The following is a 25,552-nucleotide window of genomic DNA, read 5'->3' as shown; positions in this document are numbered from 1 at the left end:
TTGGAAAATAAAATATGCACACCATAAAGATCAAACTGCATTTCATTCTTATTCGGATGCATAATTTAAAAAAGTCACAAACAAGTTCGAAGGTAAAAAAGAAAAAAAAAGGAACTAATTATTTGTGGAACTCCATAACCCAAGTATGGTAAGCATTGCAAACAATTTCACAACCAGCAAAGCCCGAGTCTATTGCCAAGGCCTCAAACTCATTTTGTGTCCTCTCTTTCCCTCCAGGGCAACAAGTTAGTACGACTAAATCATATGTGAAGGCGATATTAGAGCGGTAACTAGCTTCTGGAGCCATTGGAAGAATTGATTCAACAATGATCACTTTTCCTAACTTTGGTAGGGCTTTCCAACAGTTTCTCAAAATCTTTAAGCAGTCTTCATCATTCCAGTCATGAAGTATCCACTACAAAAATCACAAAAATTAAAATATATATATATATATATATATATTTGGAGACATTAAATCACAAAAGAACATATCCAGTCTATGTTTTATCACTTCCTTGATTTAAGGACTAATAGACATTATGACTTTCTTGATTTGTAAACTTTATTTGCTTTAAATGACTTGATACTACAAAGAGATTCATGGTGAATGTAATTCTCTTCTAGATATCGTGGGACATATCCATTCTACCCCTCTCAAGAACTAAAAGAAGAACTAACCTTCATAAAAATGGTTTCTCCTTTGGGGACATATTCAAACATATCTCCTCCAACATGTTTCACACCTGTCCCATGGTTACAAATACTTTTTGAGTTTCTGTTAGCTGTTAGAAATTAAACGAAGTAGAAAAGCTGGGTTTTTTCTACTAATAATTATCAAGCCAAGCCAAATAAAATTCTTACCAGGGTAGGATGGTGCTGCTTCTATCACATGAAGCAAATCAAAATTGATACCTTTGATTTGAGGATACCTAGATGTAATCATTTTTAGTGTGGTTCCATTCCCACCTCCCACGTCAACCACCTCTTTAAGACCTCCAAATCCCTTGTATGTGTCAAGAATCTTCTTCAAGACTATTGTGGTGTGACCTGACATTCCTTTATTAAAGAATTCGTTATACCTTGAATCTTTCTCACAGTACTGAAATAAGGTCATTCCATGTACCTTATGGAAAGGAATTCCACCTTCCAATATAACATCTCTCAGCTGGTACCTGCAAGCAGCGATAAAGTTCAGATAGAATGTAGTGTTTTTTTTTTTTTTTTCTCCTGGAAATACAGAATGCATGTCACATAAGGAGTGATGGTGGTGGTGGAATATTTTGCCCAAATCTGAGATCATAGCTCGGCAAGTAAGATCATACCAGCTATCAATGAGCGACTTGTCCTGATGCAGTAGAAGCAGGGGTCGAAGAGACACTCCGTCCTGGCTGTTGGTGAAAAATTTGCAGACAGGAGCCAAGCCATAACGCCTTTCCACTTGGTCATTGTCCCGTTTGACGAGAGAGCATTTAAGAACAGAGTAGCTCGTCAGTAGAGACAAGAGACGGTCGAGCATGGATGCTGCATCTGGGTTTTCAGTGTGAAGGTGCAAGGCAATCTCTGAAGCCGAGAGGCACGCATCAGGGCCAGCTCTAGATATGATCTCGAACACATCTAGTTCTGTAGTGACTTTCAAGGCCATAGGAAGCACTGAAGCACTTGCCAATTGCATGGCCGCCAATATACAGTTTTCTTCTTCTTTCTCTTCATTTGGGGTTTCAAAGTGATTACTGAGGATTAAAGCCATACTCACTGTATAGTAGAACTAGAAAGAAAGCTACACAGTTAGAATAAAGATAATCCCTCTCTCACGGCTCACAATCTCACTGTTTATGAAATATATAGAGGCTCGTCCATGATGCTAATGACATGTGATGTGAATTATTGATATGATTTGTAGTTTGATGGCAACCAGGTATGCTTCTACTTATACTTTTGGTTTTTTTTTTTCTTTCTTAGCAACGAAAATATCTTCTTCTTTTTTTCTTTGATTAACAGAATTTCACTACACAAGTAAAAAAACAATAAAGCAAATACAAAAAACACCAAAAAAATGAAATTACTCTAATAGCTTAAGCTTTTATGTTGAATGATTATGTAGCAAGGTATCAAGCATAGATCTTACCTTTTCACTTCCTTTGACCTTCATTAAAATGAGCATGCTGAATCAACGTAATAATATAGGCAGGATGGAACTCAAAATTATTTTAATAAGACTGAAATCTTGATAAGATCAATTGCCGATTGGAATCAATCCCCGACCAAGTTGCTAGCAATTAGGTAAGGTTTTTAAATCTCATTTCAATCAATTTGCCCAGTGGGGTTTGGTCTCTTCAGATGAGTGGTTAGACGCATGCCCTTTGTCCTATTTCATAAATTGTTGATTAATTTTTTTTCTGTTCCTAAGGTTGTGTTTGGTTGCAAAATAAATTTGTATTGATGCAAAGTTATAGCAGTGCAAATGATTTGGGTGAAAATTTTGATTTATTTTTGTGCCAAATTTTACCTTATTTTCTTTGATTGTAGTTCAAATAAAATAAATAAGATGTGAAACAGAATAAAGTAAAGCGCAAAACAAAATTAAATCAAAATATGCATTAACCTTATTTGCACTCCTATGAATTTTTATACTAATGCAAACAATTTTGTGTTGCAACCAAAAGCAGCCTAAAGCTCAGTTTGAAAAGAGTAGACACAAATATACATGTAGGGTACAAAATCTTGTATTTTGTATGTATTTACACTACACAATTGTATTTGTACTCTTTTCAAACTGAGCCAAAGTAGTTAGTAGTACTGGTAAGTAATTTCTTTTTTTGGGGTTTCTCGTCTTTGCTCTGTTGTTTTTTTGCTTGTGGAGTGAAATTTTTTTAACCAAAGAAGAAAAAAAGAAGATATTTTCGTTGGTAACAAAGAAAAAAATAAACAAAAGTTTAGGTAAAAGCCTACCTAATGGCCGGTAGTGGTTGTCATCAAACTACATTTCTCATCACGCATTCATATGTCATTAGCATCATGGACGAGCCTCTATATATTTCAGAAATTATGAGATTGTGAGCCGTGAGAGAGAGATTATCTTTACTCTAACTGTGCAGCTTTCTTTCAAGTTCTGGTCTATAGTGAGTATGGCTTTTAATGTTACTCAATCCGAAGTGGTGTATGAACTAAGGAGAACAACCAGGTAGTCCTTGTTGATAGGGTGAGGCCGAGCTACAAAGATGAGATTGCGCTTTAAGACCTGTGACCAAGAAAGAAGTCAGAGGCCCAAGGAATTATCTCTAAGTAATCTCACGCTCAAGTCAGTAAGAAGTGGTAGGTGATCGGGCCGAGCTATGAGGATGTTGGTCCAACCTAAGTAGCAGTACTGGTCCCAGAAGTAGGATCCCTTACCTCGAGCATGGAGTACTTTTTTATGCCCAAAGATCCATATCCTGGCTGGAGGTACTCGGGATAGAGTCCCATTCCCTAGTGGAGTCATCTTTCCTTACTCCTCCTTATCTATAATTGTGCTCATCCGCATGACGTGTAATTGACATGGATGAAAGGATAAAACGGGGGCCACAATAATAGTATAGCTAGGCCAACATGGCCAAGCTAGGATGATGTGGCAGGGCGATAGCTAGGCGGCCATGTGTCTCGTAGGACCAGTTCAGCCATGACCCGTACACCACTCCCCTAGTTCTGAAGTTGAGGAATTAAGTAGTCCAATTCATTCTTCGATTGAAGAACTTCAAGTTGATGTCTAGATGAGCTTCTGGCCCTTTTGGTGTTCCTAGGTGAAGGTCACAATCTTGAGAACCACGCAATATAGGGAATGGTCGAGGAATCTTCCCATTGTCGGCTGCAGAATTCTAAAAGCTATGACTTTGGAATCCGAACCACTCCTTGAAATGTTGCACAGTTGTGTAGCTTGGCAGAGGGCCAAAGTGTCAAACTAAGCTTCCGAGTTCGTCCTATTGGGGCCGAGGAACAACTCTGGTTCCAAGTGGAACTCGAGCTTTCGTGTCGTGGTGATGCTCGGCCAAGGTGCACCAAGATTTGGAGTTGGATCCATATTTCGGAATTGGGGTTTGTGTCATGCTCGGCTTTAACGTGTCGTTCTTCCAAAATCAGGGCTTAGCTCGATCGTATGCTGAGGAAAGGCCTTTTGCTGAAGGTTGGAGTCCGAGCTCTGGAATTGAAGTTGTGATGTTCAGCCATAGGGCACCGAGCTGCGAAGACAAGTTCCTTCGGGGTTGTCGAGCTATAAAGCAAAAGTCATCATGATTCGTCCATGCCATATCAGTCATTGCCGAGGAGTCTTTCGCTCGTCGACTGTAGAACTTAAATGAGAACTGAAGTTTCGATTCCCAAACCACTACCCCAGTTCTACTGTTGAGGAGGAGAGTCATTGGCCAGACTATTCCATGGCCTTGTAGCCTTAAGCAGACTATCTGAGGACTTGAGGGGCCTAGCCGAAGGTCTGCGTCAAAGGCTGGACCGGTACTACGGGTCTCCGTGTCAAAGGTTGGACTAGTATTGTAGTTGAACTGGTGCAATTAATCGGCATAACTACTGCCTAAGAAGGATGCCACATCAGTTTTTGAGGCTTTTCGTCGTACGTTATTGGTCCATCGATTGGTCTTCCAAGGCATTGTTAAAGGTGCTTCATTTGCATCATTGATCTCTTCTTGGTCCATACCCCCGATGGTTATAAAAGGGAAGACAACGGATAGCTCGGCAACTAACACGGCAGATAGCTTGGTGGCCTTCGCTCCTCAGCTCTTGTGAATTGCCTGGTATGTCCTTTTCATCTCATCAGTCCTCTTCCTCTTCTAGGTCCTTCAGTAGTTCCAGTTCCAGCTCTTCACATGGTTCAAACTACGAGCCTTAGCTAAGAGATGTTGTGGCTGCCAAAGTTGAGGAGGCTAAGGCTGGTCCCTTCGAAATGGATACAAAACTTCCTCTACGGGCAGGTCGTCGGTTTGGCACCACGCCCTGCATCTTGGCACCTGGGGATATGGCTCGGATCTGAGCTACATATGCTATTCCCACGGAATACCAAATGAGGTGTCACTTCTCGGGGAGATGGCCATTGATGCTCAGCCCGGTGAACTATGCGTTTATGAGCACAGTTTGGAGGTTGGGTTGTGGTTTCTATTGAGCAAAGGGTTCGTCGAGGTGCTAAACTGATACAAGGTGTTGTCAGTGCAGTTGATGCCAAACTCTTTCATGTTCCTGCTCGGACTTATGTCCTACTGTGTCGTCTGTGATGTCGATATGGCCCTGGGGATGGTGAACTTTATGCTCCAGCTGAAACACCACCAGCAGGGGTACTATTACTTCTCCACTCGATGGAACATTTGGTCATTAGTTGGGCCCCTTCCTCCATGAAGCACTGGAAAGAGTCGTTCTTCTTCATGTGCATTCCCAAGGGTCCCCCTTTTCCTGCCAAGTTGCGGGAGCTGAGGACAACTCTGCTGTAGCCCTAATGGTCAGCGCTCACTTGGGAGGAGAGGTTGGCCCTCAACATGATTCAAGAAATCGACGTTATCGCATACACATCCTCGAAAACGTTGATGCTCATTGGGCTGAGGAGAGGGTGGCTAGTCTGTTTCCTTTACTATTCATTCATCGAGTTAAATTTATCTTATCTTCCTTTTACTTACATCGGGTATCTTGTGTTGTAGGTACAAGTATGGTTAGCGAGGAATAGATTGTTCACCGAATGAAGGCACTTCGACAAAGATAGGAGCAAGCCAGTGTGCAACCGAAAGCTTGCCCCAAGATAGGAGAATGGCCACATTCCGCGAACAGGGGGCTCTTCGGCAATAGAGAGTCCAGCAATAGGAGGTTGAGGAGGACAACATTGTTGTGATCAACCCTAAAGGGGTTCGTCGTCCCATAGGCGCATTAGTAACTAAGGCAGGCAGTAGCTCGGGTCTGCACAAGCCGAGGTGGTCGGCTTGTTTGGATGACAATGTGGAGATGCCTAGGGTTCCCGAGCAGTTATTGCAGGGAATCATGACAATGTCAATAGCTTGGGAACCAATCGAGGTCGGCAACGGAGCACTAAAGTGTGCGCTACTATGGTCTATGGCCTAGGTAGGTCTCCTCTTCTTATTCCTTGTGTTTCATTCTCTTTCTTGGTATACTTATCATGTACATCTACAAAATGCTTGTGCGGCGATCGTGCTAGTTGGTCATCTTAGAGACCTCCAATCAACGTAGGAATGGTAACACTTTGAGTATCTATGGTAGAAGGCCCAGTTGGCCAAGCTATTGGCTGCTAGGGAGAGATTGGCCGCTCTTGAGAGGGAGGTTGCCAAGATAAAGGTATAGTTGGCCAAGTAGGCCAGCCTTGTCCAGGAGCTGAGGTGAGAGATCGCCAAGCTTAAGGCAGAGAAAGAGAGGTTGAGGCAAGAGGCTACTAAGGAGGCAATCAACCAGTACAAGGTGTTAGAGGAGATGCAACTGCAGATGGACGAATACACCAAAGCTTACCTTGCGGCTGGGATCAACCTCTTTTGTCGAATGATCGTTCGCCGCCATCCGGAGTCGGCCCATGAGTCATAGGGCCAGGGTGCTTTCCATCCGGATTATTCGCAAGGATCCACCAAGGGAGCTGATGTTGAGGTCAAAACCATTAATGGTGTTGCTAACTCTACTGCCGAGGATTGAGCGACTTCTTTCTCTCTCTTTTTCTATTGTTTTGTTTTTTTGGGGGGGGGCTTGGTACGCCAAGCCTTAAGTGATGTAATGAACAATTTTGAGTTAAATATTTAGTGTTTCTTCTGTCTACCCATATGTTGCTATCCTAATGCCATTTTCTTTTCCCAGTCAAGGCAAATCTGGCCAGGCTATTATGTGTATTGGGCTGGGCTATGGCTCAGCATCTTATTATACAGTATTCTGTTGGCCTTATTGCACCATTTTCTGTTGGCTGGGTAGGTTGTGCCTTGGGTGACCTCTTTGTACTCCTATGATTTTAGTCGTGGTTGAGGCATAGGAAACCAGGCAATAACTCAGCATCCCTAGTCTTGTGCCGACTGAGATGTAGTTAGCCAAGGCATAGCTAGATGGGTTATGCCTTGGCATCCCTAGTCTTGTCGTGATCGAGGTGTAGTTGGTCGAGGCATAGCCAGCTGAGTTATGCCTCAGCATCCCCGCTCTTGTGCTGACCAAGGTGTAGTTACCCGAGATCTTTCATTTTCCGAGTTCTCAACCATGGGACACTCAGTTTCCGATCTCATGAGCCTTTGGGGCCCTTCTAGGGCTAGCCATTTCCCAACTAGCTTGGTTATTAAGCTGGCGGATGTGCGGAGTTCCTCGACCGCCCTCAGGCCTTGGTGGGCGGGGGCGCTATTCCTCCATGTCTAGGCTTAGTCGTTGTCAACTGAGTCGGGTAGCTTAGTCAGTGATACACTACTGAGCTAGGCGTAATGGGCTCAGCTGTTCAGGGATCGGTGGAGTTAACTCGTTTGGCAGTGCTGCTCAGCTTGTGTATGTACAGTGTGTGTGGTGGGCGTGTGCGCACCTTGGGGTCAGAGCTGTAGCTTAAAAGGAAGGAAACTTTTATTACTTGCAAGTTTACTGGTAGTACATCTTGAGATTTCCCGAGTTCCAACTCCTTAATATTAGTCACCCATCTAGGTCTTCGAGCCTATAGGTGCTTGGGCCCAAGACCTTGGTGACTCTATATGGCCCTTCCCAATTCAGTTTGAGCTTTCCTTCTCTGGGCGCGGGTACTATGACTTTGTAGAGAAATGAGGCCTGGGGCCCTCCTATTTAAGCCACTGTGCCCTCAAACCGACGGCTCAGATTGAGACAGATCTGATGATTCACAGTCAAGCTGACCACACATCTTCTGAAACCGAAATGTGACTAGCTACACGTCTCCCATGATTGAGGTAATGACGGTTGCACAACTTCCAAAGTTAAGTGCCGCTTTGGTGCATTTCTCGGCATTCGAAAGGTAAAAAATCCCTTGACTTCTATGCGCACATTTAATGCGTGTAGTCAATCAAGTTTGAACTTCGGTCAAATCCACCAGTCACACTTCATGAACTCCTCACGCTAAGGTAGCACCCTTAGCTCGTGGAGTGGGGGGCAATTGATGGAAGGTGATTTGACCCGACCCTTTGAGACGATGACACGTGGACACAACTCAGCACAAGTAACAGCTCAGCACCACAGCCTGACTGCGACTAAGTAACAAGCCCGTAGGACAGCTCGCTACGTCATAGTTCGCTACAGGGGGAGCTCACTATAATGCGAGCTCAAGGACCCCCGATGTACTAAAAGGGAATAATCCAAGACAAGTCTATCCCAGCTCACGAGCTAGGGTAACAAGCTCGCTTCAATACTTAGGTAGAAAAACTGCCCCAAAGGCAACATTAAGAGGAATCACCTCGAAGTACCCCTAGGAGCTCGCTATAAGGTAGCTTGTGACTTAGAGACGCGATGTTTTCAGGAAGCTTCTATCTGACAAGACCGTACCCATCAGACTATGCCACGTCTCCTGGCTGATGGTGCAGTCCCTGTCAATTCGATAGACTGCACCCACATCTCTCGACAGATGGTGGCATGCCTGTCCTCCTGAACGTCACTCATCCGATTGGGTAGTACCCTACAATGGTTACCTGTGCAGCCTTGGCAGATAATGGCTACAACAGAGACCCAGTGGCAGTTACTCCCGATTTGACAAGAACACCCATATTTAAGAGCCCCTTAGTCGAAGGGGAGAAGGTATCTTGCACCTTATATCCTGAATCTTATCTTACTTGAATTTTCTCTCGAGCACTCAGTGATCTAGCGTGACCTACACTCTTAGCCCTATTTACACTCTTCACTATTTTCTCCAGCATTCTAACTTAAGCATCGGAGTATTCCCACTAGGCAAATCCCTCGGGAATCCTTCACCGTCTTCTTCTCAGGTACCGTCCGTTGCCAGCTAGGAGCCAGTCAGCAACCAGCTAGGAGTGCCCGGATTGCGCAGAATTAGGATGCATTTTTGGGAATGGTATGTTATCATGAGAATAGGTAAATTAATAATTTTCCCTATTTTATTTTGACTAAAAAGAAAGACATATGCGTGAATAGGTGAACATGCCTCGCCCAAAATAGCTATTCAAAGTTACCCCCTTTGAATATGTGGACAGGTCCCATCCACACCCCAATTTTTCATCAACAGCAAAATCTCGTGGTTAGGGACCGTTCACACTTGATTTTTTATCCGCTACTTCACACTTTTCCTGAAAGGCTACCCTATTGTCTATTTCACATTTTAATATTTTTATCAATAAAATATTAATTACTTTACTTAATTTTATATTTTAATAATTTTAATGTTTTATCAATAAAATTATATTTTAAATATTTAAAATATATTTTAAAATTTTTTAATTATTTTACTATTACTTTTTATAAAAAAAGTTAATATTTATTGGTTAATATTAATTCATTGATGCATTTTTCAATATATTTATCATATAAAATACAAAAAATTAGATATTTATGATTAACTGTGTAGATAAAGGTTTTCGAACTGTCGTTGACCTGGACGGTCAGACCGTTCAGCCCAAAAACCGTCTAGGCAAGTGATTCTATTTTACCCCAAACCTGATTTTTGGCCAAAAACCGTTGAAAAAGTCAACAACCCATTGACCAGAACGGTCAAACCATCGAGCTACCCCATTGCCCCAAGCACATGGGTGTGTTCTGGCCCAAGCGGTTGCCTCTCAAGATGGCACACAGGTGCCCTCATCATCATCTTACAAGAGACCCCTCACATCGGCACCCAGTCGCCTCACATCATGATCGTCCCCCTTTAGCACGTAAGTGGCAGCTCCCATGGACCAGACAGAGCCAACCAAGTGCCCCGGCCATGCAACCTGAGGTCATGCTCCAGTGCTACTGACCTTGGTGGAGCCATCTCATCGAGCAACTCCTAGCGTTGCAGCACACAAATGCTTGTCCTGGCCTACCTTGGCTTGAACACCGCACGGGTTTCTTCCACCGTAGAACTACCCCATGACAATAAGTCACATCAAAGCATTCTTATATGGGCATTAATTGACAATTCTTGTTTTGAACTTTGTCCCAAACTTTTATAGAAGAGAGATAGATTGAAGACTGTTTCTGCTCATATGATAAACTGTAAAGCAAAATATTTTGGAACTTGCTCAAATTGGTGGAGGTTCTCCACCAAGCTGGCTGGATTCATTTGTATCTATATACGTAACTTTAAGAAAGATATTTCACATCTAACCTGCCAGTGGAAATCAGATTTTGGTAGATATCAGGAACATGTGTAACATTCTTCAAAATTAATTTGCAACTAGTATTGTATACATACATACATACATACATACATATTTACACATATATATAAATTTTTATTATATGTTTATATATATTTTTATAATAAATATTATAAAATTAAAAAAAACTAAAAAACTGACAAACTGAACCGTTGATTAATTGAACTAATCAACCAGTTATTTGACTGATTTCAATTCGGTTCCAATTACCATTATTCCGGAAACCAATACTACCAGTTCAATTCACAAAAAAAACCCACAGTTCGACTACCCAGACCGTGAACACCCGTAAGTGTGGGACACGTCTAGTGGGGAGCCCATCGACCTTGTATAAAATGTCTGGATCTGGATTAGCCTCGTCTTCACCCATGTCAACTTTAACCTCAATAGTCAAAACATGGTGGACTGCTCCTTTTCTGTGGGCTGAAATTTGCACCATGAACATATGAATGAATAAAAAATGGATTGTCTTTTAAATAAAAAACATATTTTCAATGTTATATGTAATGTTTAAATTACATGACGAAAAATTATATATTGTTTTAAAAAAACATCATAATACTTTAATATATAATGTTCACTATTAAATTTTTTTTAACGTACAATTAAATTTAAAACATAATAATTTAGAAATATTTATCTTTTCTCAAATTTTCATCTGTTGGTATTTATTTGAACGAGATGAACGGTCAAATTGAACATGGGGACAGATCGACCCATGAGGCCATGACCCATTGACCAAACGTTTATCCCGTTTAAGTGCCACAACATTTTTTGGCCCTTTTGGTCTTATTGGGTCTTTGGGGGAACTGATCAACCCAAGCCCAATCTCCATCATAAAATTCTCTCTCTCTCTCTAAAACCATGAAATTATTCCCATATTCAATAGGAAAAGACTTGAAACAAGTTCTGCACAAGGATATAATCCCATCATCCATTGATATTATTATTATTTTTTTTTGAAGCCACCAATAAAATCATTATTAAGATCAAGCAACCATTAAGCTAAGAACCACAAAGAGTTCCAAAACTAATACATCATTTGTGGAATTCCATGACCCAACTGTGATATGCAGAACAAATAATCTGAACACTGCTAAATCCTGAGCTCATTGCCATGGCCTCAAACTGTTTGACTGTTCTTTCTTTTCCTCCTGGACTTTGTGTTAACATGATCAAATCATGTTCACTGACGATTTTTGTGATGGGATTAGTCGCCTCAAGGGTCTTCGGAAGAATTGATTCCACTACAATCACTTTTCCCGAGTTGGGTAGAGCTTTCCAACAGTTCTTCAGAAGTTTCAAGCAATGGTCGTCACTCCAATCATGAAGTATCCACTGCAAGAAAAAAAATAAAAGAACCATGAAAGACATGTTTAATTGAATTCCTGAAATGAGATATATACAAAAGAAAACTAAGGAACTTGATTCAACTTTTGACATTTATTTAGAATTTGGGTTGGGTTGGGTTGACTTCATGAATGAGAGAAACTAGTCTGCACCCTTTACAGCCCCACTGTGCTAAATTATAAAAAAGAAACTCTTTTTTATAAAAAAAAATCAAATAAATCACCTTCATAAAAATGGCTTCTCCTTTTGGAACACATTCAAACATATCTCCTCCAATATGCTCCACACCTGCTCATAAGCAGTTAAATAGTGTAATTTAGATGAAATAAAGGTTTAATCCCCACAGTGCTTAATAATACTCTTAGATTATAATTTTTCTTTTTATTAAGTTTCAAGAATTGAGTCAGGACATGTAAGATAATGGTATTTACCTTCAAAAGTAGCCAAATGTCATAACGCATAGTATTTAGTGTATTGGGTATAGGATACGTTTAACCTTAGATGAAAATCAAATCAATTCAAGTAAAAGAAAGTGAAATGCTTTTACCAGGATAAGATGGTGCATCTGCTATGACATGGGGTAAATCAAAATTAATGCCCTTAATTTGAGGATACTTGGATGTGATCATGTTAATTGTTACTCCAATTCCACCTCCCACATCAACTATCTCTTTGAGGCCCTCAAATCCCTTGTATGTCTCAAGAATTTTCTTCATGGTCATTATGGTATGATTTGACATTGCTTTATTGAATACCTTGTTAAATCTAGCATCTACCCCAGGATATTTAAATGCATGCATCCCATGGACCTTGTTGAAAGGAATTCCACCTTCAAGAACCGCATCTTTCAAGCAATGCCTGCAACCAAATTGATGATTAGATTTTGCTTTTGCTTGAGTTTAATGAATTTAGAACTATGGTTGCATTTGGATTAGAGCAAATTTGGAATTGGATGAAGGATTGGATTTGTCAATTCTCTATTTGAATTCCTCCCCAATCCAATTGCAGTCCAAGTAACTACCACAAAAAGGGCAGGGTGGCAATCAAGCCAGAATTGGACTCAAAACATCGGAATCCAATCTGATTATTGAAAACTGAAATCCAAACTCGATTTAAAATACAAGAAGATTCAGGGAGTTCAGGTGGGATTTAAATCCTATCGAATTAGATTTAATTCAAATATACTTTATATTTTAAAGAAGGGAAACTTGCAGTACCCTATACTTTGGGCCTAGTCTCACTTTGGTCCTCAGATTTCAAAATATGCCAATTCAGTACCTAAACTTCCAAAACATGCCAGGTTAGTCTTTACCATTAGCAATCCGTTAGTTATCTCTATCACTTGATGACATGTATGACTTAAAACTTTTAAAAATGTCAAAATTATCCTTAAATACTAATCATCATCTTTTTCCTCAAAAATCAAGATTGAACCAAAGCAATAGATTGGTTTTTGACAAATTTCTTTTCTCTATTGGCTTCTACGAGATTTGGGCATTTGGATGATTGATAAATAAAATTAGATGACACCCAAAGGGCATTTGCATCCTTTCACATGCTACCTAAAAGCAGTTAATGGTTTTGTACTAAATTGACACATTTTGAAAGTTTAGGTACTGGATTGGTACGTTTTGATGTTTGGTGACCAAAATTGGATATTAATTTAACCGACTAGGGGTGCAAAAGGATTGGTTCGAATCTGAATCATATCCAATAATTGTAGGCTTGATCCAATATGATCCGAAGATCCGATAGGATCTTATAAAAATTTATTCAAATTCGAATCTGATAAGAATATCAGATATCCGAATATGATCCAATTCGACTTAATTTAAAAAATAATTTATTAAAAGAAAATTAAAATATGACCATTTAAATAAAAACAAAAAAATGCATTTTTCAACTATTTTCATCAAATATAAACGTTTTTATAAAAATAAATAAATAATATAAAAAATTACAAAATTGAAATTATATATATAATTGGATTTTTAATCAGATCGTATTATTCAATCCAAAAAGCTGAAATGGGATATCCAAATCCCACAAAATAGGATTGTACTTCGGATCATATTGGATCATGATCCGATACATTTGCACCCTTAAACCCGACCCAATGCAATGTAAATCCATTATGATGGACCAGGTCCAATCCAATTCAATAAGTACTTTGGACAATTAAGTTTGAATTGATCAAATTCAATATTGTCTTATTCGACTCTCCAACTTAAAAATTGGTATTTATTAGGGGTGAGCATTCGGTTTATTCGATTAAAAACTGAACCAAATAAATCAAATTTTAAGAACCAAACTTATAAAATATAAACCGAATTGAAACCGAATTATTAAAAAACCAAAGAATCTGAAGCTGAATTTTTTGTTCAGTTTTCGGTTATTTCGTTTAAAACCAAATTTTATTAATATTATACTAATACATATTATACATTACATATTAAAATATATATGTATATGTATATTATAATATATGTATATGTTAATGTATATTATATATATTAATATTATATAACATATATTATATTATATATATAATAAATTTTGGTTAATTCGGTTAATCGAATTTCTAATCTTGAAAACCAAAACTGAAACTGAAATTTTTTAAAACCAAATTAACCGAACCAAACAAACCAAAACACAATTTTTATTCGATTTTTCAATTTTAACCAAACAAATGGTCACCCCTATTTAGACTGCTCTAGCCCAAACCTAGTTAATCGGAATGATGTCAAGACTTCTAAGAGTCCATCGACATTCCAAAGAAAGACTCTTTGAAATTAATACTTTGGAAAGGGTTTATATGGTCAATCATGTTTGAGGCAGATTTATGTCTTATGAACCAAAAGCGAGTGAGGCAGATTTATGAATTAAAAAGTAGGGAAATTGTCTAAGGCCATGTTTGAGAGTGCTTAAAAGTAAATGTTTATCCAAAATAAGTGCTTAATTGGGCCATTAGCACTTATTGGTATTTGAGAAATAAGCTGGAAATAAGTGCTTATTTTTGAAGCCCAAATTTCTAGCTTTTTTTAAGTGTTTATACAATAAGTACTTATTTAATTTTTTTCTTCCAAAATTATGCTTAATTGAATTTTATTCATAAAAGTACTTTCTTAAAAGTGCTTATGTAAAAGTACTTTTCTGAAAGCACTTTTGTAATAAAAGTACATTTACAAAAGTTCTTTATAAAAGTAATTTTGTAAAAGTGCTTTCGTGAAGGTACTTTTATAAAAGTGCTTTTGTAAAAAGCAATTTAGTAAAAATGCTTTCATTAAAGTGTTTTTATAAAAGTATTTAAAGAAAAGTGCTTTTGATAAAAATAATTTAATAAAAGTGCTTTCAAATGGTATATTTTGAAAAATTGAAAGAAAATAAAGAACAAAATAGTCACAAATGCTTATTTAAGTATTTATCAGAGAAAAATACTACCAAATGCCCAATATAAAATAATTGATTGTTTTAAAAAATAAGCACTTGAAAAAATTGGATGCCAAAGGCAAATAAATGCTTACTGGAATAAGCACTTGTTTTTAAGCATCCATTCCATAATCACTTATTTTTAATTTAAGCACTCTCAAACATAACTTACCCAGCATGACTTTTTGGTACTTATTTTAAAATCACAATGACTTTTCAAAATGTTCCGGAAATCTAAATAAGATTTTGTTTTCAAAAAGTGTACGTTAAGTTTTAGTAAATTACAACTAGTACTGACTACCGACCCAATAAATATGGATTATTTAAGTGTGAGATCTGTGAACGCATTTAAGCAGCTCTACGATTGGGATCTAACCACACAAAGCATAAATTAAGCTGAACCGAGGATAATCTCAAAAAGATAAAGCTCAACTACTGAGAATTAAACACCACAGGCACAGTATTGTTATTTGCTTAGAAAGGAAAAGAAGATTATTACCAACTGTCCATGAAAACTTTGTCCTGAAGTAAAAGCAGGAAAGACCCAAACGAGATGCCATCCTGGTTCGCAGTGAGGAATTTGCAGACAGGCGCCAAGCCATAAACCATTTCGACATGGTCATCATCGTCCCGTTCGACAATAGAAGATTTGAGAATAGAGTGGGCAGCAAGGAGACGCAAGATGCGGTCGAGCATGGCCGGGGCATCTGGGTGTTGGGTGGGCAAATGGGACGCGATCTCCGAAGGTGAGAGGAAGGTGCCAGGGCCGGCCCTGGATATGATCTCCAGCACGTCGAGCTCCAAAGCAGCTTTTAAGACCATGGGAAGCACCGAAGCGCTCGACAGTTGCAAGGCCAAGAGGCAGTTTTCTTCATCTTCTTTCTCTTCACTGAACGATTTTCCGAGACCACTGACGGAAGACATGTTGCTAGCCGTGAGGCTGGGGGTTGCAGGCTTTCTGAAATGTAGCTACAGACAAAGATCCTTCTACCTCTCCTCCACATTTGCTCCTTTTAAAATGGAGGAAATGGTATGCCACGTCTACACTTTTTCTAAGGGAAATTAACTAGGAATTTTTCCTTTTTTGGGAGTCCAGTGCCACTTTGCTCATCAAATCTTAAAATAGAATTTAATTTTTCTATCAAATAAACTTTCTAATATAATAAATGGAGCATTGAATTCCTAAATTCTCTTGCAATTAATGACATTTGAACTATACTCGATTAAGCAAAAATAGCGAATTTATACCTTGGTTATTCCCTAGATGACCTCTCAGCCCTTTTTGACAATATAACATGACAATCTATGTAGGATGATTTGGAGTTGGATGGTTGGGCTAACCGTCTCAACTTTCAATTGTTTTCTTCTTTAAATGGATTGTAACTCCTAAATTGGGTATTATAATAATTAATAATTACGACTAAATCCTTTTTCATGTCCTAAACTGAGACATCACAGAATCTAATCATAATGAAAAATTAAAAAGAAAAGAATTTTGTTTCTCTAAAGGGTCCCAACTATGAGAAGACATTTCGCTCACATCAGATTGGAATCTAATAGACCTTCTCAACCCTGTATTGCCAATGACAACAATCCACCGGATAAAAACCCCTCCATCATGTGAGGAGCCCCTCACTGATACGTGGCACTCAGGAATACCACATGAAGCCAGAAACCACAGCACAGCAGAATACAAGGAGTGGCAGCCTCAGGTTCCACGGAAGAACTAATGGTGGCCAATGGTAGAGTGGCCTCACCAAGCACCCCAATCGTGACCAGAAGACTACAAAATCCCTTAGATTCAAAGCCAACTTTGCAGACCAGACAACAACCCCTTTGATTCAATCTTCTTTACTCGCGAATATAGAAAGGATACAAGAAAAACTTTACCAAATTCATTTTCAAACAAAACCCAAAATTACAATCTGTTTCACAGCCGTAAAAGCATCGATTTCTGGATGATTAGAACAACATTCATGTTGTGTTTCTCGACAGTAACAACATTCATGACAAAAACAGAAAGGCAAGAGTACGAAGGACCTTCTTGAATGGAGACAAGAGAAAGAGAGAACAGTGCCTTTAGGCTTTATGGCTGCTTTTCCCGTTCCATGTTATGTTTTGTTTTGTAGCGAAATGACCAAAAAAGCCCTTGTGATCGTACGTATTCATAACCGAGTTGAGCACATATCGAGAATTGAGCGGATGAAAATTCAAAATTCCTTATCTTTAGAAGCGAAAAACATCACTTCGGAAAAAAAAAAGAAAGAAAGTTTCCGATGAAAAATTCCATCCAAAAACAAAAGAATTCTCTAAACACAATCCTACTATTTCAATCATGATGTTTTTAACACTAGTAGAGGTGTAAAGTGGGCCATGTCGGGCCGATAAGGGAGGAGTGGAGTCGGGAATATTTTTATGAGGGGGTCAAAACTTATGAATAGGCTATAGGGAGCTAACCATTGGATGAAAAGTGAGCGGAGAGAACAAATTTATATATAAAAATGCTTTGAGTGTGCAAATTTCTGGACCATAGGGAGAGCCATGGCTCTCATGGGTCCCCCCTAGCTTCGCCCCTACGGCAAGGCATGGCCTGCACGCGGCCTATGCAAAGTGTGGACCATGTCGTGCTAGCTTGCAAGCTGTCACAGGCTGTGCTGCCCTCCTCGGTGAAAAGTTTGGAGGTCAGCCTAACACGACCCATGGCCCAAGCTCATGCAGGCTCGTGCCATGGGCTTGGGCCATAGGGCTGGTCTTGGGCGTGGGCCAAACTGGGATATACTAGTTTTTTTTTTGTTTTTTTTTTTGAAAATTTGATTTCTTTTATAAGTAAAAGTGTAAAACTAAAATATTTAACTTTCCTTTGAGCTTTAGGAACTATTTGAAAAATTAAGAAATGATAAATGATAAATCTAACACATAAATGAAAAAAAAATATACTTAACCAAAAAAGAATGATGGAATGACAAATTAGAAGAAAAATAAGAGTTTTATTTCATTTAAATTTGAACTATACAAATTACAAAGCATACAATGGTTGGATATTTGGATGAATGAAATATGAAAATGGAATAAAATTAATAAAATATAAAAAATACAATATAATTACAAATTGAAAATACAAAATTACATTGTTGAAAAAATAGCAAATAAATTAAATAAAATTAAAACAAAATTTACAATAATTTTAAAAAAATAAAATTGTTCGATCCGATCCAATTTAATTGGATAAATGTATATTTTATTATTTATTATTTTACAAGGTTTCTAAAACCAACTTAGAGAACGAATCGGTTAGGGATCCGGTTCCCGGGTCGAACAGTCGGCCTGCTCTAACGAAAAAGTAAAAAAATAAAAACGATTAAAACCATTGAACGGTTTGAACGATTCAAACGGTGCAAACGCTCGGGTCAATGGTTTGCTGACCAAATCAACATTTTTTGTCCAAAATCGGTTTTGGCGAATGATCGGTTCCTGGTTTTTTCGATTCGACCGTCCAATTCGGTTTTGAAAGCCATGGAAAAAGTAATAACATTTAATTGGATATATGTATATTTTATTATTTATTATTTTACAAGGTTTTTAAAACTAACCTGGAGAATGAACCAGCCATGGGTCCGGTTACCGAGTCAAAAGGTCAACCAATTTTGGTAGAAAAAATAAAAAAATAAAAAATGATCAACATTTTTTGGCCAAAATCTAGTTTTGGTGAAAAACAGAACCGGTCACCTGACCGGTTCCCGGTTTTTCTAGTCCGACCGTCCGGTTTAGTCCAATTTTAAAAACCATGTTATTTAACATAAATAAATAGTAGTGATGTCAGATTGTCAATAACTTCATAAAACCATATTAGACATATTAATAATATTTTTATTAATTAATAAGTTTTAAATATTATTTTTATTAATATTATTAATCATTGTTAATTATTAGTAATTAGTAACAATATTATTAATTGTTATCAAATATTATAAATATTATTATTAATATTGTTAATTATTATTAACATTATTTTATTAATTATTAATTATTAATATTAACAATTATTTTTTAATTATTATTACTAATTTTAGTTAATATTAATATCATTATTTGTTATTAAATATTATTAATATTTTTATTAATTATTAATTTTTTGTAATTTGTTAATGTTTTTCTATTATATATATTACTAAAAAAATAAATATTGTATTTTAATGATTAATGGCATAGATAATCTCACATGTTGTAGTTGAGATGCATGGAATCAAACACAAGATGTGGACAAAAATGTGCCACACCTTGCAGAACGCCCATTAAGCTGTGGTATGGATCAATGCACACATTTTTGTCCATGGTGCAGAACAACTATCCTATTGGGGTGTGGTGTGGTCCTGTGGTGTGGATGCTAACACACCACCCAATTTCTCATTTACGTTACAGAACACTCCCTAAGTATATGTTTGGTTTCATTTACGTTTATGGACGGAACTACATAGGTGCCTCGTTAGCAAATGCCTCATTAATTGCATTTGTGTGTATTGAAGTTTGCAAAAGCAAACTTTGGTTTCTATGCGCTTCTCCTATTTCAGGAAGTTTCATTTTAGAGTTTCTTGAAACAGATAGGCGTTTATTGGCATTTTGTTGATGTAGTGCCTAATGGCGCTTATGTGTCATAAACACCCTCATTAATTGCTTTTCCCGGTTTTGTAGTCACACAAGTATAAAATGTTTATTCAATAAATGTAAACGGAACCAAACACCCTGTAAGAGAATTGTTGAATTAGTGTGATCGATGAGAATGGTGGAGGATAGGGTTATTTATAAGAATTAAAAATAATTTAATTGCCCAAAATACTCTAAAACTAGCTGTTTTTTAGTTGTTGGGATGGATATTTTGGTCATTGTAAAGTTATTTATAACTTTACCTAAAATGCCTCCTAAACTAATTGTTATATAGTTGTTGGTAGGGCATTTGTCATGATTTATTAGCAGCAGAGGTAGAAGAGAAATTCCATTCGGATTGCGAGTGAGAAATTTACAGAGAGGAGCCAAGCCATAACGCCTTTCAACTTGGTCATTGTCCCGTTTGACGGGAGAGCATTTAAGAACAGAGTAGCTCGTCAGTAGAGACAAGACACGATCGAGCATGGTAGCTGCATCTGGGTTTTCAGTGCGCAGGTGAAAGGCGATCTCTGAAGCCGAGAGGTGGGCATCAGGGCCAGCTCTAGATATGATCTCAAACACGTCTAGCTCCGTAGCCACTTTCAGAGCCATAGGAAACACTACAGCAGTTGCCAATTGCATGGCCACCAACATACAGTTCTCTTCATTTGAGGGTTCAAAGTGATTACTGCCACTGGTTAGAGCCATATTCACTATATATTGGAACAGGAAATAGTTAAAAGTGAGAGCTATCTTCTCCCTTTTAGCTGGGAGCCTCAGAGGTTATGAAATATATAGAGGCTCCATGATACTAATGAAGTGTACGTATACGTATGGTCTGATTTGCTTGATTTTATGACAAACAATAGGCTGCTAGTATCTGATTAAAAGTTCAAATGCTAATAACATTAGTTGGGTGACATGGATAAGAGAGGAGAACTGAATAATAAAGTGGGAGAAGAGAAAGATTTACAGGGAGAACATCTGTCACATTAGATGAAGTGTCTGTTTATATTGGTGGGGCCACAACAAATAAATTTAAGGCCACGATTCTTGGTTTTAGCCCTGTGCAAGGACCCCTTGTATTGGCATGCAGCTCACACTTTATGACCTCGTCAGCAATTATGAAATGCGGGTGTATTGGCATGTGAGACACTTTATGACCTCAGTCAAGTCTCACAACTCAACTTCTACAGCAGGATCCCAATGGAGTAGGTACAAGAGGCATCCTTGGCCTGAGTCCGGCCAAAGACCAAAAAGCTAGCCGGTTTGACACCTTGAGATCCGTGTTGAGCCTCAGCCCTAGGACTTCAAGGCTCTGAACCTGGAGTCATATGATGGGTTGGATTAACTCCTCGATCACATGGAGAGCTTCCAAACCATTATGTTCCAACCACATTCTATCAAATAACTCAGGTGTGGTACTCGGGTTTGGCACCGGGCTCAATTTATGGATCTCCTGGCCATCCATTATTTTTCCAGTAGCTGATGTCATCCGAAGACCACATCAAGTCTCATGACGGTTTACCAGCTTTTTGACAAGGACATCCAAGAGTAATTGTGGAGGTTTAATCTGGAGTCCCTATAGGTCTAGAACCTTGACCCGACTATATAGGTGACTACAAAAATCCATGGCATCGAAGACCCTAACCTGAGGTTTTCGTTGGCGAAGAAACCTCTAGATAACATGAAAGGTTTCCTTGTCGGAGCTTATAAATAAATGAATGTTGAGGAATTATCCATGTGCAAAGTGAATCAAGCAAAATTATTATTTTATCATTATCTCCATAATTGTAGGAGAGATATTTCTAATCTAATTAGTTGTATATATCTTATTTCTTTCTTTTTTTTATTCTAATTTAGGTCGCTGACCTTGTTTCCTGATGGTATCCCTAACTCCATTATAAATAGGTTGTAACCTACTGAATTCAACATTAAGAAATATTATTTTCTCCATTTATCTTCTTTCTTTTTTTGTATCAAGGATGATGACCAAGGTGAGGTAGCCACAAAAGAGGCTGCCATGATAACATGTCATCCATGCGTTTTAGGTCACTTGGCCGATGCTCCAGGACTCCCCCTGATAAAGCACAAAAATTATACTCCACTAAATGCGATGAGGGGTGAGATCCTGTTGCTGATGAAGTCTGTTAACTACTTGAAGTGGCCATCTCTCCTAAAGCAAAAACAACAAACAAGAACCAGGACCGCTACTACCACTTCCACAAGGCTAAGGGGCATGACACAGAGAACTGCAAGATCCTAAAGGTCGAGATTGAGGAATTGATCCGCTATGGGTACTTGAAGTAGTTCATGAAGGAGGATTGAGCTATCGAGTTGTTGAGGAACCAGCCCTAGTAGCCCAAAGATCCACTTCTTGGGGTAATCTCCATGAACACTAGTGGGTCGACAATGGTTGGCTGGATGTAGCTCATTGGCAAGAAGGATGATAATCCAGGAGCTGAAGGGCGAAGAAAAGAACCCTCCAAAGAGGCCTAGACCGAGGAGATGATTTACTTTAATGAGGACAATCTATGAAGAGTCCACCATCCCCACGATGATGCCCTAGTCATCAAGTTGATCATTGCAAATTACGGGGTAAAGTGTATATTTGTTGATAATGGTAATTCAACTAATAGTTTGTTTGTAGAAGCGTTCAACAAAATCAAGCTAGATAGGAAGGACCTCATCCTTCCCAACATACCAGTAGTTGGTTTCAATGGGACATCATCGGCCCTATTGAGAGGTTTAACCTGTTGGTAACAACAAGTTTTTGATTGTTGACATAATATCACCCTACAACACTATTCTTAGTCGTCCTATCTTGCATGCCCTTTGAGCTATGGTATCAACATACCACTTGACAATGAAGTTCCCAACCAAGCAAGGAATTGTCGTAGTGCGGGGGGACCACCTAGAGTCCCAAAAATGTTACATGTGGGCCTTGAAAGGAAAAGGAAAGTAGTTGTTGGTGGTCGACCTAGACCTCAAAACCACTACTAGGGTCCAACAAAGACCGATGACACCTTGTGGAGAGTGTTATCTCAGTTCCAATCTCAAAGGCTGAGCTTGAGAAGACAATGTAGATTGGATCATACATCGAAGAGCCTCTAAAAAGCAAACTCACTAGAAAAGAAAAGAAATGGAACTTCACCCCATAGCAATGAAGGACCATTGACGAGGAGGTTGGGAAGCTCTTTAGTACCACATTCATTATAGAAGATAGAATACCTAAGCTAGATAGCAAACATGGTGCTCATTTGGGGTGGCAACGAGCCAATCTTTTCACGAGCTCTCGGCTCAATTTCAATCGAGCTCGAGCTCGATCTCAAGCCCAATTCAGTGGCTCGATTAATAAACAAGTTAGACTTGAGCCTACTAGAGCTTGGCTTGTGAGGCTCGCGAGCCGGCTCAAATATATATTATATATATAATAAAATTATATAAAATTATATATATATATATATAATAAAAATCTTATAATTATTAATGATTATAATTCTTAATCTTTAAATATAAAATATTTTTTTTTATATATAAATTTTATTTTTATAAAATATTAATAATATATATAAAAAATATTTTTATACAATATAAAATGAGCCGAGCTGAGCTAAGCCGAGCTCAAAACTGGTACTATTCATCTTGGCTAGACTCGAATCCACCCCTAGTGCTCATTAAAAGGGCAAATAGGAAGTGACATATGTGTATAGATTACACCCACCTAAAGAGAGTAGCCCAAATGATAGCTTCCCCCTCCCTAGAATAGATCAGCTAGTAGACGCCACCTCGGAGTCTAAGATGCTAAGCTTCATGGATGCCTATTCCGGTTACAACTAAGAGAAGACTACTTTTGTAACTGAAAGTGGTCTATATTGTCACAAGGTTTTGCCCTTTAGCATTAAGAATGTCGGGGCAACCTACCAACATATTGTAGACAAGATTTTTTTTTCTGAATTAATAGGAAATAAAATTGAAGTTTATGTTGCTGATATGGTAGAAAAAAGTAGTTTTTTAAACTCCCACATCGTTGATTTAACCAACATATTTAAAGTTTTAAGAAAATATGACCTGAAGCTCAATCTTAACAAATGTGTGTTCAGCGTTACATTGAGTGAGTTCCTTGGTTGCATGGTTACCCAACATGGAATTAAAGTCGAACCTGAGAAGATCCAAGCAATCTTGGATATACAACCTCTGAGGTCGGTGAAGGAAGTCCAAAATCTCACTTGTTGAGTCACCACCCTCGACCACTTTATGTCTAAGTTGACAAGGCAATACCTACCCTTTTTTTAAGAAATAAAAAAAGCCAAAGACTTCCAATGGATCAAGGAGTGCTAGCTCGCTTGTATAAACACTTAAAAAAAGCTAGAAATTTGGGCTTCAAAAATAAGCACTTATTTCTGGCTTATTTCTCAAATACCAATAAGTGCTAATGGCCCAATTGTATAATATGTATTAGTATAATATTAATAAAATTTGGTTTTAAACGAAATAACCGAAAACTGAACAAAAAATTCAGCTTCAGATTCTTTGGCTTTTTAATAATTCGGTTTCAATTCGGTTTATATTTTATAAGTTTGGTTCTTAAAATTTGATTTATTTGGTTCAGTTTTTAATCGAATAAACCGAATGCTCACCCCTAATAAATACCAATTTTTAAGTTGGAGAGTCGAATAAGACAATATTGAATTTGATCAATTCAAACTTAATTGTCCAAAGTACTTATTGAATTGGATTGGACCTGGTCCATCATAATGGATTTACATTGCATTGGGTCGGCTTTAAGGGTGCAAATGTATCGGATCATGATCCAATATGATCCAAAGTACAATCCTATTTTGTGGGATTTGGTTATCCCATTTCAGCTTTTTGGATTGAATAATACGATCTGATTAAAAATCCAATTATATATATAATTTCATTTTTGTAAGTTTTTATATTATTTATTTATTTTTATAAAAACGTTTATATTTGATGAAAATAGTTGAAAAATGCATTCTTTTGTTTTTATTTAAATGGTCATATTTTATTTTTCTTTTAATAAATTATTTTTTAAATTAAATCGAATTGGATCATATTCGGATATCTGATATTCTTATCAGATTCGAATTTGAATCAATTTTTATAAGATCCTGTCGGATCTTCGGATCATATTGGACCAAGCCTACAGTTATTGGATATGATTCAGATTCGAACCAATCCTTTTGCACCCCTAGTCGGTTAAATTAATATCCAATCCATTGACAAATGATAAAAGTAGAAGTGTCAATGGACTATGTTTAGATTGGATGCAATCTAAAATAAAACCAAGTTGAACTGTCCTATAAGACATTGAGCTAGACCTGTCTAGTCCAAAATATTTATTGGATTGGATATAACCTGGTCCACCTATCATTGATTCATATTGGCCTAAATCGGAATGGACAATAACTAACCATGACTTAAAACTCCAGACAGCCTTGTAAGTGAGTTTTATTATCCATAACTCACCTTCTTAGATCACCGTTAGTGATCATTAATAGAAATTGTCTACATAAGAATTTAAGTAGTTTATATGACCAAATAACCCCTTGAATGGCCAATCAAGCTTATTTAATATTTTTATGCCAAATTACCTTTGACCCATACCCAGGCCCATACTAGGCCCACAACAATCAGGGGTAATTTTGTTATAAAAATATTAAATAAGGCTAACTAATCAATCAGGGGTAATTTGGTCATGTAAAATATTTAAATGCTTATGTAGACAACTTCTATTAATGACCACTAATGGTGTTCTAATGGAAATCTCAGTGGAATGTGAGTTTTGGACAATAAAACTCATTGAC

The 25,552-nt window shown here is 37.9% G+C and overlaps 2 protein-coding genes and 1 pseudogene across 2 annotated transcripts; all 3 read right to left on the bottom strand.

Annotated features, from left to right (window-relative positions):
* Nucleotides 1–24: 24 nt before the first annotated feature.
* LOC148851998 (caffeic acid 3-O-methyltransferase-like) lies at nt 25–1,821 on the bottom strand. The gene is made up of 4 exons (XM_088946290.1): nt 1,323–1,821; nt 862–1,172; nt 679–743; nt 25–415 (listed from the first exon to the last, which is right to left on the bottom strand). The coding sequence occupies exons 1-4, from the start codon at nt 1,745–1,747 to the stop codon at nt 119–121; spliced, it is 1,098 nt and encodes a 365-aa protein (XP_088802416.1). The 5' UTR covers nt 1,748–1,821; the 3' UTR covers nt 25–118.
* A 9,402-nt stretch (nt 1,822–11,223) lies between these two features.
* LOC148851997 (caffeic acid 3-O-methyltransferase-like) lies at nt 11,224–16,430 on the bottom strand. Its single transcript, XM_088946289.1, has 4 exons — nt 15,580–16,430; nt 12,199–12,509; nt 11,875–11,939; nt 11,224–11,639 (listed from the first exon to the last, which is right to left on the bottom strand). Exons 1-4 carry the CDS (start codon nt 16,002–16,004, stop codon nt 11,340–11,342), a joined length of 1,101 nt encoding a protein of 366 aa, XP_088802415.1. The 5' UTR covers nt 16,005–16,430; the 3' UTR covers nt 11,224–11,339.
* An 82-nt stretch (nt 16,431–16,512) lies between these two features.
* On the bottom strand, nt 16,513–20,429 carry LOC148851996 (caffeic acid 3-O-methyltransferase 1 pseudogene; annotated as a pseudogene).
* Nucleotides 20,430–25,552: the final 5,123 nt, after the last annotated feature.

Source organism: Nelumbo lutea, chromosome 5 (genome assembly GCF_056320005.1).
Source record: "Nelumbo lutea isolate HS-2025 chromosome 5, American lotus-T2T, whole genome shotgun sequence".
Taxonomy (NCBI): Eukaryota; Viridiplantae; Streptophyta; class Magnoliopsida; order Proteales; family Nelumbonaceae; genus Nelumbo; species Nelumbo lutea.
Note: the sequence above shows the minus strand (reverse complement) of the source record. Positions and strands in the feature narration are given on the sequence as shown.

Coding starts and splice junctions, on each gene's coding strand:
- LOC148851998 (XM_088946290.1), bottom strand. CDS start 1,747: ATGGCTTTAATCCTCAGTAATCACTTTGAAACCCCAAATGAAGAGAAA. Junction 1,173..1,322: donor AAGTCGCTCATTGATAGCTG/GTATGATCTTAC, acceptor CGCTGCTTGCAG/GTACCAGCTGAGAGATGTTA. Junction 416..678: donor GAGAAACCATTTTTATGAAG/GTTAGTTCTTCT, acceptor TGATTTTTGTAG/TGGATACTTCATGACTGGAA.
- LOC148851997 (XM_088946289.1), bottom strand. CDS start 16,004: ATGTCTTCCGTCAGTGGTCTCGGAAAATCGTTCAGTGAAGAGAAAGAA. Junction 11,940..12,198: donor AGATGCACCATCTTATCCTG/GTAAAAGCATTT, acceptor GCTTATGAGCAG/GTGTGGAGCATATTGGAGGA. Junction 11,640..11,874: donor GAGAAGCCATTTTTATGAAG/GTGATTTATTTG, acceptor TTTTTCTTGCAG/TGGATACTTCATGATTGGAG.